We start from the raw sequence: 12385 nt of genomic DNA, 5'->3' as shown, positions 1-12385 counted from the left end.
ATAATGAGCTGAAATGGCACATGTCATTAAATGTCACAAAAAATGGATTCCTTCAACTCTTGCCCTCTTCCTATCTTTAAAATCTAGTATGGAATATTTCGCTTTAAGGTAAGTTGTTATATAACAAGCCATGGTACCCAGGAAAGTACTGAGATTGTTGGTTTTAAAATTGCTCTTAAATATACTCTGCTACATGACCTCTATTCATAGACATATGTATTTTCTAAGTCTAATACTTGCCTTAAATGTCCACAGTATTTTTTCTTTTTTCTTTTCTTTTTTACTTTTCTTGTTGAGTAACTTCTTAAACATCAAGACTACCTTTTAATCCGTTGTGTATTTCTACATGGCCTCCCTTATGTTGCTGCTTCTACATCATTAGGTCATCGGGATCTTCTTTCAGCAATTTGAAGATACCAGAGTCAGTTGTAGAAGAGTCCTCCTTGTGTTTAAGGGTATCTACTATAGATGTCACTGAAGGAAACTCCTCTGTGTCCTTAGTTACCGATTCTGTTGTATCATTTTCAGATAGATCTTCTGTTGTGTTAGTGGTCGGTTCCTCCACGCTGTTCTTGTTTCCTGAGGCAGGGGCAATGAAGTCATACCTGGATTCAACAGCAGTAAGCAAAACAGAATGGTTCTCTGCCTCATTCACAGTCTCTTTCTCCATCCAAGCATTAACTCCATCAGTCGATTCCTCATCAGTTAAAGCATCTTCTGGGTTATCTTTGGCTTTTTCAGCAGAGTTAGTGAGTTCAAAAACAGTGATAAACTTTTCTTCATCTGAGTCAGATAATTTAGTTGCAGCTTTGGGGGAAACAGTCAGGTCAGTTTCAGTTGCGTTCTCTTCTGCAATGTTGGTTGTGTCTGGAGGGGTGGTGACCTCTTTTTCAGGAGAGGGAGGCATCTCAGCCTCAGGACTCAAGGAGTCAGTGACCTGGACATCTCCATCGTCAGGAACGTCGGAATTGGTAGAGGAGTTACCATCAGCTTCTGTGTTTTCATCTGGAAGTGCAGAGGCGTCTTCCGAATCGTCAGTGCTGTCCTCCAGTGTGCCAGAGAGCTCAGCAGTAGGTAGGATTTCTTTGTCTCCTGTGTCAATGGTGGCTAAGATGATGTCTTCTTTTGTCATGTTACTGGAAAAATCTATTAAAGAAACAGTACCAACTGGGGAGGAGATGTTTCCCAGTTTCACTGGAATGAAATTTTCAGTAATTGATTCCTTAGTTTTGGAGATTGGAGTTTCAGTTGGAGTAATTTCTTTATCTGAAAGAGTTGTTGACTTCAGAGTGGCCTCGATATCATCTTCCAGCTTGAGCTTTTCCTTTGCCGGTGTGAGCTTGTTGATTGTAGTAGAAAAATCACCATCTGGTGTGCACTCGTTTACTGGAGTAATATGGTCTCCTTCAGAGGTAATGGTTGTTTCTGATTTAGGAATGGTGTTGTCAGCCCCGAAGAAGATGGCTGCTTCTGTTGGTGTTTTACTGCTCTCTCTTGGTGGATGAGAATAAATTTTGGGTGATCCATCTTCAGCCATGAGGCACAGGAGCACTGAGCACTTTCACAGGTCTTCCCTCTGGGCTTAGTGGCATTCCTGGGCAAGTGAGTAGTGACCAGTATAGTGACTGAAGCGCTGGTCATCATGGGGATTGTTACATCAACCACCCAGGTTATGACAAAGGTTCACCTTGGAGGCTGCTTCTGGGCTGTGATTAGATATTTACTAGAATGACTATTAATATTAGAAGAAAATATGATGGAGCTCTGATTACAAAATAGAAATCCAGACTAAATATTTTATTTTTAGAGAATTAACCATATTTCTTTTATGGTAAATTATAGGATTTACCATATTTCTGTTTCAGGTATATTTCTTCTGATGTGACGCTGGTGCCCCTTGGCACAGACATAGTCAAGCTTGCTGGGTACTTTGTGGTTTAGTGTATGTAAATAGTGGAAACTCTGGATGACTGTCTATCAGCATCTTTTTGAGATCAACCATTTTACAAGTAAATGGCAGTGTATTTTGGGAGACAGAGCCACATTATTCTCTGAGATTCATGGTGCTTAAATGTCTAAAATTCAAAAGCACTTTTGGTAGTGAATTAAAAATAGAGAATTATGTAGCAAGACTTCAGTCAGTTTTTTTCTTCTGAGAGGGAAATTTCATTTTAAGTAATAATAATAATAATGATAATAATAATAAAAGTTAATAGACTGATAAGGCTTTTCGTATTTTCTTCAGTTAACTTGAGAAACAGTGTGCCAAGTATTGTAGGTTTACTTTTTTATGGATTCCCTCCTCCCCGAGTTGTTAACAAAAGCTAGCTTGGTTCATCTGTATCTTTTACTTGCTTGAATTTTGAGGTATTTGGCCTAGTGCTTATGCATTTTTCTAAGAAGTAACTTCTTTGGGTTCAGGATAAAAATTCTTATGTGAATGGAATCTGTTAGCAAAAATGGGAATATTCTTAAAAGTTCTCAGGAAGGCACAGTTATGATTTTCTGGGATAACATATTTAGAAACCTTGAAAGTCTGACATCATAGTGATGTCCATTGTTGAGACTTCATTTGTGCAGAGAGTATTTTAAGAGCTATCAGGAGATATGGCATGTACAATTTTCAAAGAACCAACTAGTCTAAAAGCAGGATCTCGATTAGACACCAGAATTCCTGCTTAGAAAGAGTTTATATATCTTCAAAAAATTTTTTTTAGTTAGCAAAGAAAAAAATGAGTTTTTATTTTTTCTCAAGACAGGCTCTCACTATGTAGTCATGGATGTTCTGAAACTATGTAGACCAGACTAGTATTAAACTCACAGAAATCCACCTGCCTCTGCCTCCCAAGTGATGGGATTAAAGTCATGTGGCACTACACCCAGCTTAATTTCTTATTTTAGCTGAATCGATTATCATTCATATAAAGTCATCAGAGCAGTCTTCTTCACTCAGAAAGCAGTTCCCATCTTCAGAGACACTAGGTGAGCCGTCCCAGCTGGGGAATTGTCAGCTAACACCTAAGTTTTGTCATCTTTCCATTCAGTGGTTGGAATGTTGGGCATGTGTCTTAGGTTGTGCTGTTCTCAGGAATCACTGTTTCATTGTTCACAAGAAAAATGACATTTGCAGCACTGTAGACATTTGTAGTAATAGTCTTTATGTGTAACTAATGAATATAATCTTAATATGTGTCTGCCTCTACACTGTAGTCAATAGATTTTTTTTTCTCAGCAAAGAGTTTGTGAATGATATTCTTATTCCTTGACACTTGAAATTCAGTATTTTCTTTTTCAAGATTGGCTATACTAAATTTCTTCTGAAAATATTCTTCTGTTATCTCATGGATAAGATGAAGGTTCTTTAGTAGGAGGTGTGAATTTTCTCATGGAGTTGGTTTCATGAGGAACAGAACTATTTCAGAGGGATCCTTGAGAACGTGCAAGTTTTAACAGCAGATTTAGAGGCATGGATAGGATCTTTACTGACTAACTTATCATCAGTAATAATGTTTTTATTCTCAAGATATGGGTAGAAGCTGACGTTTTTGTAGAGGTTTTGTTTCCATTTAGGTAACTGTATCATTTCTATTACATTTGCATCTATAAAGTGGTGTACTCCACATACAGTAGTGTGTGTTCCACTGTAGAAGCTTTAGTCATGTCTTACGTTATGCTGGAACTTTTGTCCATCATGTTCATTAGGTTAAAAATAATAGAAAACTTGATGAAGTTGTCTTTAGCTTTGACTTAAGATTGCTAGAAGATCAGTACCAAACATGCTGTCCCTGATGTCAGCAGGGGGAAGATATATTTGATAAGTTTGATACCAGCAGCATTGTTGGAAGAGCCAGTGGCATCAGCTTGGGAAACAGTGTACACCAAAAAAAGCCATGTAAGATTATTTGATGTATATTATTTTTTTTCCTTGTTGAGACATTTCCACCAATTAAGTAAATTAGATCTGAAAATAGGCTCTGATGCTGCTTGTTTTAACATTATTGAGTGGTGTAGGTTTGTAACTTTTAGAATATTAAGAGTATGTCTTCTTCAGTGGTACATTAGCAATTAGAATGGAAGTTTCAAGAAATCAATCAATCACACACACACACACACACACACACACACACACACACAATTTTTAGAGAGATGACACTTTCTGATTATAGAAGACAGACTGGTCAATATTACCATTGTCCTAATTGAGAGAGTAGACATTTTGGCTTAATGGAAGTTACCTTTCAGAAAAAAGGAATTAATATCTGTGTTTATTAAAAACTCTGCATTTTCATAGAAATCAGTGAAAATTAGAACTAAAAGAGAACCACTAAGCCTTGAATCAGATACCATAATAAATCTGCTCCATTTTCAGTAAAAGCAGATATATTGGAAGTAGTAGTATTTGCTTCCATGGGCATAAAAACCTTATAAACAATAGGGACTTTGTATTTCCTAAGAAAGCCATGACTATTTTTTGATAGCTTGATTAGAAGTGTCCATTGTGATTCCCTGTCTGAAAAGAAAATGACTGGTGGTTATTTCCTCAGTCAGCATTTCCATAGAGAATTGCATTGTCACCATTAACATTAGTTGCATTTTCTCCTAAATATGTATTGTTAGAAAAAACAGAAGAAAAATTCTAACATCCATCAGTTAGGAAATGAGCTATGGATCTATGAGCCTTGGTACTCTCACAGTCTTCTGCATCTTGGAAGACAATGGCACCAGGATCAAAGTTCTTGTTCTCCTCTCCAGAAGTTATAGCTTACCAACTTTCATTTGTTTGTATCTCTGAAGGTGTTGCTTTATATAGATCATATAAAGTATCAACTGTGGTGTGTTATACATGATATGTACTTGTCTTTTGGAATATCTGAGTATATTCATTTTAATAAATGTCTTTTTTTTGCTTTACTTATTAATTCAAAGACGCAATTATATGAAACATGTTCACAATCACTATCATCAGTTATAATATCCATGCAGTACAATATAATCAGCAGAGTTTTTCCCAAGAAGAAATGTCATCAACGTTTTTGGATATTTATGCAGAAATGAAAGAGAAGATAAATTTTATCTAGAGAGTGGGATTTGAGGTCATTTTCATTCTCAAGGGAAGCATAATCATTAAATGAATTAGTGCAATCAGTCATTGTTTCCAACATAATTGAACATGCAGCTACAGTATTAGTCAAAAAGTCATTTGTTAGTGGTCCAGAAGTTTCAAGATATTCAGTGGAGGCATCAGGAATGACTCCATGCTTTGCAGAATTTTGTAGAGCCAGAGATTCTTTGAACCTATTATTATCTTCACCAGGCTCCACAGACTTTCCTTCATAACTGTTGTCAGTATCAAGAATGACGGCATCTTCTATGCTTTGCATTGCATTCATTGGTGATAAAGGGAATGAAGCCATGTTGCTTAAATCTTCAGAATCATCAGTGAAGGAAAACTTACCATTAGAGATAATACCAGACTCAGCCAAAGGAATATGGCTGTCCTGTGAATGTGGCATCTCTGCCATAATATTTTCTCTCACCATAGTAGATGATGAATCTGCATTATTATTTATAGATTTTCTGAGAATATTTGCTGAAGTTTTATGAGGAAACATTGAATTTAAGGTGAGGGGATACACAAGCCTGTTTGAAGTCTGATGACTTGGCTTCCTTGATTATCAGTTTCATCAATGAGATCAATGTATTCATTGATATCTGTTGGTATGAGAATACATCCAAGGGTATATCTCCATTGAGTGTAGAATCAATGGTTAATTTTTCAGGTAGATATTCATGCTTTCAGTTGTTAGTAGAAGTGGGGATTCTCCATATCTAGCACTTTCATCAGGTGGCATAGCACCACCCCAATAACTGTTCTTCTCAGATGAAAGACTAGTTATAGCAGTTCCAGGATTAGTTTTCTTTACTTGTGAGGAAGAGGATGACTCTTTAAGGATTTTCACCTCAGAATAGCCATAAATCCACTCTCTGGGGTGATGATGACTGGAAATAAAGGCAAAGTGGTATCTTCTGAATTGTGAGTCTCTGTTGTTGAAGCTTTGTTTTTATTATTCTCTGACTCTGGTGACATTGTGGCTTTGGCTTCCCAAAGGACATTGAAAGCTGTGGATGAGAGCCCTTTGCTAGGGAGCTGTTTTCTGCCTGTGACTGTAGTTGACTCTATGGTAGGACCAGTGCTTTCTCTTGGGAATTCCCTTCTTTCTCCTGTAGCTGTCCTTGGTTCTGAGTGAGATGTGTGGATGTTCTCAGCATCCCCTTCTTCATTTCTGCTTATGCTGCCCCCTTTTAGAGTGAAACCTTCTGAGAAGGTGGGAGAAAATTTGCCATTCTTGTTAGTTAGAAAGTGGGTAGCCATGGATTTTGGTGGCTTATTATAGAACGGGGCAGGCAAATGTTGGACAAAAGCACCATTATTGTCAGGATCAGAATTTCTTCCTTGTAAGAACCACACTTTGTATTTTTGCTCAAACTTGGACTCAACAGGATTTTCTTCTGGTGGATTCTCAGTAGCATGTGTTGAGGGAAAGGAAACAGGAGATCCAGTTTCTCTATAGAGAAGTCCTTGAATAATGGTAGGCTTTCTTATTGTAGGGCTCTTTTCCTCTTCAGCATAGAATGTAATTTCATTTGATAGACATTCGAGGCTACTCTCATGAGGATCAATGGTGGTAAGGTCCATATTATTTGCTTTGTTTGTCCCTACCTGGAACTCCATCTGTGACTCTGCTGAAGAGTCCTCCATGAAAGAAATGACTTCATCTAAAGTCACATCATTATTTTCTATAGAAGTTACATGTTTCCCCTCATCTAAGATGTTACTTAGGTCTTCTATAAAGGCTGTCTTATCAGATGAAAGGACCTCATTGTCTGATAGAGCAAGTATACCATCAGGTATAAAAGAGTCATCAGTCATTTTTGTAATTATCTCTCCTATAATGAGTGCTGGGTCAAATTTAGAATTGCTGTTTTTAATAAAGGGTGGTGGCATTTTGTTGATATTAACCAGATCAAAAGAGGCCATTAAGTCTGTTTTGCTTGTACCTTGCATAGCTTTACCAGGGTTTACATTGCCTTTCATTGGAATACTGGAATCTCTTCCTATAAATTTAGACATTGTTTGTTTGGTAAAGGTATATATGCTTGGAACATTTTCCTGTATCATTCTGTAAGTAGTATCACTGAAAAGTCTATCATGGTGAGAGTCACTATTACTGTTTGCTGCAGTAATTTTTCTTTGAACTTCAAGATTCAGTCTTGCAAACAGAGGTTTTGAGACCACATTTTCAGGATTTTCAGATTCAGGTTGCCCTGCTCTGGGTTTAATAGTCCATCTGAATGTCATATGCATCAGGGTTAGTTGAATAAGCTATAGTGGCCAGCTTCTTTTTAAGAATATAATCATCAGCCGGGCGGTGGTGGCGCACGCCTTTAATCCCAGCACTCAGGAGGCAGAGCCAGGCGGATCTCTGTGAGTTCGAGGCCAGCCTGGGCTACCAAGAGAGTTCCAGGAAAGGCGCAAAGCTACACAGAGAAACCCTGTATCGAAAAACCAAAAAAAAAAAAAAAAAAAGAATATAATCATCTTCCATGGGTTCAACATGAATGTAATCTTTGATGCTTTCTTCTTAAGGTGTGTTTTTCTCTTCTGATTTAATGCTTTCCTCGTTATGGAAACTGGCTCCATAGCTCAGTGTTGTATCTTCCTCAAAAGATATTTCTGAATCATATCTTGGCATATAAAGTATGTTTTAAGCATCATGAGAGACTACAGTTATGTCTACATTTGATGATCTTATGGTAGACTTATTAGAAGTGTAAGTTTTGTGTGCCATAATTGGTGTCCAGGAGAGTTTCTTCAGTTTGTTGTTTGAGGATGATTGAAAGGAAGATTGGAACTAGCAGTTTCTACAGTCTCCTCATCATTAATAAAGTTAATGCAATCAGTCATTATTTCAAACATACCTGACCATGCAGCTGGAATATTAGTAAAAAAAATCACTTGTTAGTGAGTCAGAGGTTTCAAGATATTCAGTGGAGGCATCAGGAATGACTCCATGCTTTGTAGAGCTTTGTGGAGCTAGAGATCCTTTAAATCTATTATTATCATCCCCAGACACCACAGACTCTACTTCATAACTGTTGTCAGTATCAAGAATGATGGCATCTTCTATAGTTTGCATTGCATTCGTTGGTGATAAAGAAAGTGAAGCCATGTTGCTTATATCTTCAGAGTCATCAGTGAAGGAAAATTCATCACTAGAGATGACACCAAACTCAGCCAAAGGAATATGGTTGTCCTGTGAATATAGTGTCTCTGCCATAATATTTTCTCCCTCCATAGTAGATGATAAACCTGCATCATTATTTATAGATATTCTGATAGCATTTGCTGAAGTTTTATGAGGAAAACTTGAGTTCAAAGTGAGGGGATGCAAGCCGGTTTGAAGTCTGATGACTTGGCTTCCTTGATTATTAGTTTCACCAATGAGGTCAATGTATTCATTGATATCTGTTGGCATGAGTTCTAACTTTGAGAATTCATCCAAGGTTCCATCATTCATGAGGGCAGAATCCATAGTTAATTTTTCAGGATAGATATTCATGCTTTCAGTTGTTGGTAGAAATGGGGATTCTCCAGCTCTAGCATTTTCATCAGGTGGCATAGCATCACTCCAATCATTGTTCTTCTCAGATGAAAGACTAGTTATAACAGTTCCAGGATTAGTTTTCTGTACTTGTGAGGAAGAGGATGACTCTTTAAGGATTTTTGTCTCAGAATAGCCATAATCAAAAGGAAATCTACTCTCTGGGTTGATGATGACTGGAAATAAAGGCACAGTGGTGTCTTCTGAATTGTAAGTCTCTGTTGTTGAAGCTTTGTTTTTATTATCCTCTGACTCTGGTGACATTGTGGCTTTGGCTTCCCAAAGGACATTGAAAGCTGTGGATGAGAGCCCTTTGCTAGGGAGCTGTTTTCTGCCTGTGACTGTAGTTGACTCTATGGTAGGACCAGTGCTTTCTCTTGGGAATCCCCTTCTTTCTCCTGTAGCTGTCCTTGGTTCTGAGTGAGATGTGTGGATGTTCTCAGCATCCCCTCCTTCATTTCTGCTTATGCTGCCCTCTTTTAGATCAAAACCTTCTAAGAAGTTGGGAGAAAATTTGCCATTCTTGTTAGTTAGAAAGTGGGTAGCCATGGATTTTGCTGGCTTATTATAGAACGGGGCAGGCAAATGTTGGACAAAAGCACCATTATTGTCAGAATCAGAATTTCTTCCTTGTAAGAACCACACTTTGTACTTTTGTTCATACTTGGGCTCAACAGGATTTTCTTCTGGTGGATTCTCAGTGACATGTGTTGAGGGAAAGAAAACAGGAGATCCAGTTTCTCTATAGAGAAGTCCTTGAATAATGGTAGGCTTTCTTATTGTAGGGCTCTTTTCCTCTTCAGCATAGAATGTATTTTCCCTTGATAGATTTTCAAGTGCACTCTCATGAGTATCAATGGTGGTGAGGTCCATATTATTTGCTTTGTTTGTCCCCACCTGGAACTCCACCTGTGACTCTGCTGAAGAGTCCTCTGTGAAAGCAATGACTCCATCTAAAGTCATATAATTATTTTCTATAGAAGCTACATGTTTCCCTCCATCTAAGATGTTACTTAGGTCTTCTATAAAGGCTGTCTTATCAGATGAAAGGACCTCATTGTCTGATAGAGCAAGTATATCATCAGGAATAAAGGAGTCATCAGTCATTTTTGTAATTGTCTCTCCTATAATGAGTGCTTGGTCAGATTTAGAAATGCTGTTTTTAATAAAGCCAGTAGGAGAAAAGGCCATTTTTGTGGGTAAGTGATAGAATTTAGTGTAAGAGTTTGTGCTTAGGTGATCCAAGTTATCAAGAGGAAATGGATCTCTAGCCTGAACCTGTGTCAGCTTGGTTGTGCTCACTGTGGAGCCAGGATAAATTGTTTCTCTTAAATTTTCCAGTCCTTTCTGTTGAACAGAGGCTACTACAGGTTTAGAAAGGAGTGGATTAGCTTGCATTGTATTTAAGTCTTCTAAATTTACTGGAATATTATCTCCAGAAATGTAGAATTTCTCTTCCACAGCAGTCTTGTCATTACTAAAAAAGGTATTAGCCTCATTTCCCGAGGCAGCTCTTTCCTCTGCTGCTGGGCTGACAGCTGTTTGTTGGACATGCTGGCTTATAAACTCAGTGTCTTCATTTATTCCTGTTGTTTTGTGGGTTGCTGTTTGGTGGGCTGTATAAGGTGAGAGAGCCATGCTGTCAGTGTGATCGCTGATATCTCCATTTTCCATGGTGTGTATGTCAGCTATGTTTATGATTTTCTCTGGAAAAGACATAGGATCCTCTAGAGGAACAGGGGAGACCTTGGAGAAGGGCTCACCAGCACTTGGCTCATCAATGACTTCCCAGTTCAGGTGAATGGAAGTCAATTGTTCTTCTGTTGGTTCTGATACCTCTGGCACCACTGCTGTATCAGGTAGCATGTCACTGCCACCAAGAGGAACTTCAATTCTAGTTATTTTCTGTTTGGGGATTAACAGGGACTTTAGTCCTATGGGCTGGATATCTCCTACAGCAGGAACAGTGGTTCCACTGTTTCTATTGCCTTCCTTAGATTCCAAGGCAGAGGTGTGAGGAGAAAGGGTGGTGGCATTTTGTGGCATTTTGTTGATATTAACTAGATCAAAAGAGGCCATTAAGTTTCTTTTGCTTATGCCCTGCATAGCTTTACCAGGGTTTACATTACCTCTCATTGGCATACTGGAATCTCTTCTTATAAATTTAGGCACTGCTTCTTGGGTAAAAGTATAAATGTTTGGGACATTTTCTTCGATAATTCTGTAAGTAGTATCACTGAAGAGTCTATCATGGTTAGAGTCACTATTACTGTTTGCTGCAGTCATTTTTCTTTGAACTTCAGGATTCAGTCTTGAAAGCAGAGGTTTTGAGACCACATTTTCAGGATTTTCAGATTCAGGTTGGCCAGTTCTGGATTTAATAGTTCTTCTGAAATATTTAGTGCCATATATATGAGGGTTGGTTTCATAAGCTGTAGTGGCCAGCCTGTCTCCTTTAAGAATATAATCATCTTCCATGGGTACAATATAAATGTAATCTTTGATGTTTTCTTCTTGAATTGTTTCTTCCTCTTCTGATTTAATGCTTTCCTTATTTTGGATATTTGCTTCATAGTTCAGTGTTGTATCTTCCTCAAAAGATGCTTCTGATTCATATCTTGGCATATAAAGTGTGTTTTCAGCATCATGAGCAGCTGTAGCCTTGCCTACTTTTGATGCTGTGGTGGTTGACTTATTAGGACTATATGTTTTGTGAGCCATAATAGGTGCCCAGGAGAGTTTCTTCAAAGGGTTTGTTGCTTGAGGAACATTGAAAGGGACTTTGGAACCAGCAATTACTACAGTCTCTTCATCATTAATGATGTTAATGTAATCATTCGTTGTTTCAAACATACCTGACCATGCAGATGGTGTATTAGTCAAAAAGTCACTTGTTAGTGGGCCAGAGGTTTCAAGATATTCAGTGGAAGGATCGGAATAGACTCCATGCTTTACAGAGTTTTGTAGAGCTAGAGATCCTTTGAATCTATTATTATCATCTCCAGACACCACAGACTCTACTTCATAACTGTTGTCAGTATCAAGAATGATGGCATCTTCTATACTTTGCATTGCATTCATTGGTGATAAAGGGAGTGAAGCCATGTTGCTTAAGTCTTCAGAGTCATCAGTGAAGGAAAATTCATCACTAGAGATGACACTAAACTCAGCATAAGGAATATGGCTGTCCTGTGAATGTGGCATCTCTGCCATAATATTTTCTTGCTCCATAGTAGATGATGAGTATACATCATTATTTATAGATTTTCTGATAACATTCGATGAAGTTTTATGAGGGATACTTGAGTTCAAGGTAAGGGGGTGCAAAGATTTTTGTAGTCTGATGACTTGGCTTCCTTCATTATCCGTTTCATCCCTGAGATCAATGTATTCATAGATATCTGGTGGTACGTGTGACAACTTTAAGAACTCAGCATAGGATCGATAATTCATGATGACACAATCCGTGCTTAATTTTTCAGGACAGATATTCATGCTTTCAGTTGTTAGTAGAAGTGGGGATTCTCCATATCTAGCATTTTCATCAGGTGGCATAGCACCTCCCCAATCACTGTTCTTCTCAGATGAAAGACTAGTTATAGCAGCTCCAGGATTAGTTTTCTTTACTTGTGAGGAAGAGGATGACTCTTTAAGGATTTTTGTCTCAGAATAGCCATAATCAAAAGGAAATCCACTCTCTGGGTTGATGATGACTGGAAATA

General features: G+C 38.0%; 1 protein-coding gene across 1 annotated transcript; it reads right to left on the bottom strand.

Moving 5' to 3' along the window:
* Nucleotides 1-271: 271 nt before the first annotated feature.
* Nucleotides 272-1620, bottom strand: Cabs1 (calcium binding protein, spermatid associated 1). The gene has a single exon (XM_028863951.2). It carries the CDS (start codon nucleotides 1535-1537, stop codon nucleotides 371-373), a length of 1167 nt encoding a protein of 388 aa, XP_028719784.1. The 5' UTR covers nucleotides 1538-1620; the 3' UTR covers nucleotides 272-370.
* Nucleotides 1621-12385: the final 10765 nt, after the last annotated feature.

Source organism: Peromyscus leucopus, chromosome 10, assembly GCF_004664715.2.
Source record: "Peromyscus leucopus breed LL Stock chromosome 10, UCI_PerLeu_2.1, whole genome shotgun sequence".
In the NCBI taxonomy this organism is placed as follows: Eukaryota; Metazoa; Chordata; class Mammalia; order Rodentia; family Cricetidae; genus Peromyscus; species Peromyscus leucopus.
Note: the sequence above shows the minus strand (reverse complement) of the source record. Positions and strands in the feature narration are given on the sequence as shown.

Coding starts and splice junctions, on each gene's coding strand:
- Cabs1 (XM_028863951.2), bottom strand. CDS start 1,537: ATGGCTGAAGATGGATCACCCAAAATTTATTCTCATCCACCAAGAGAG.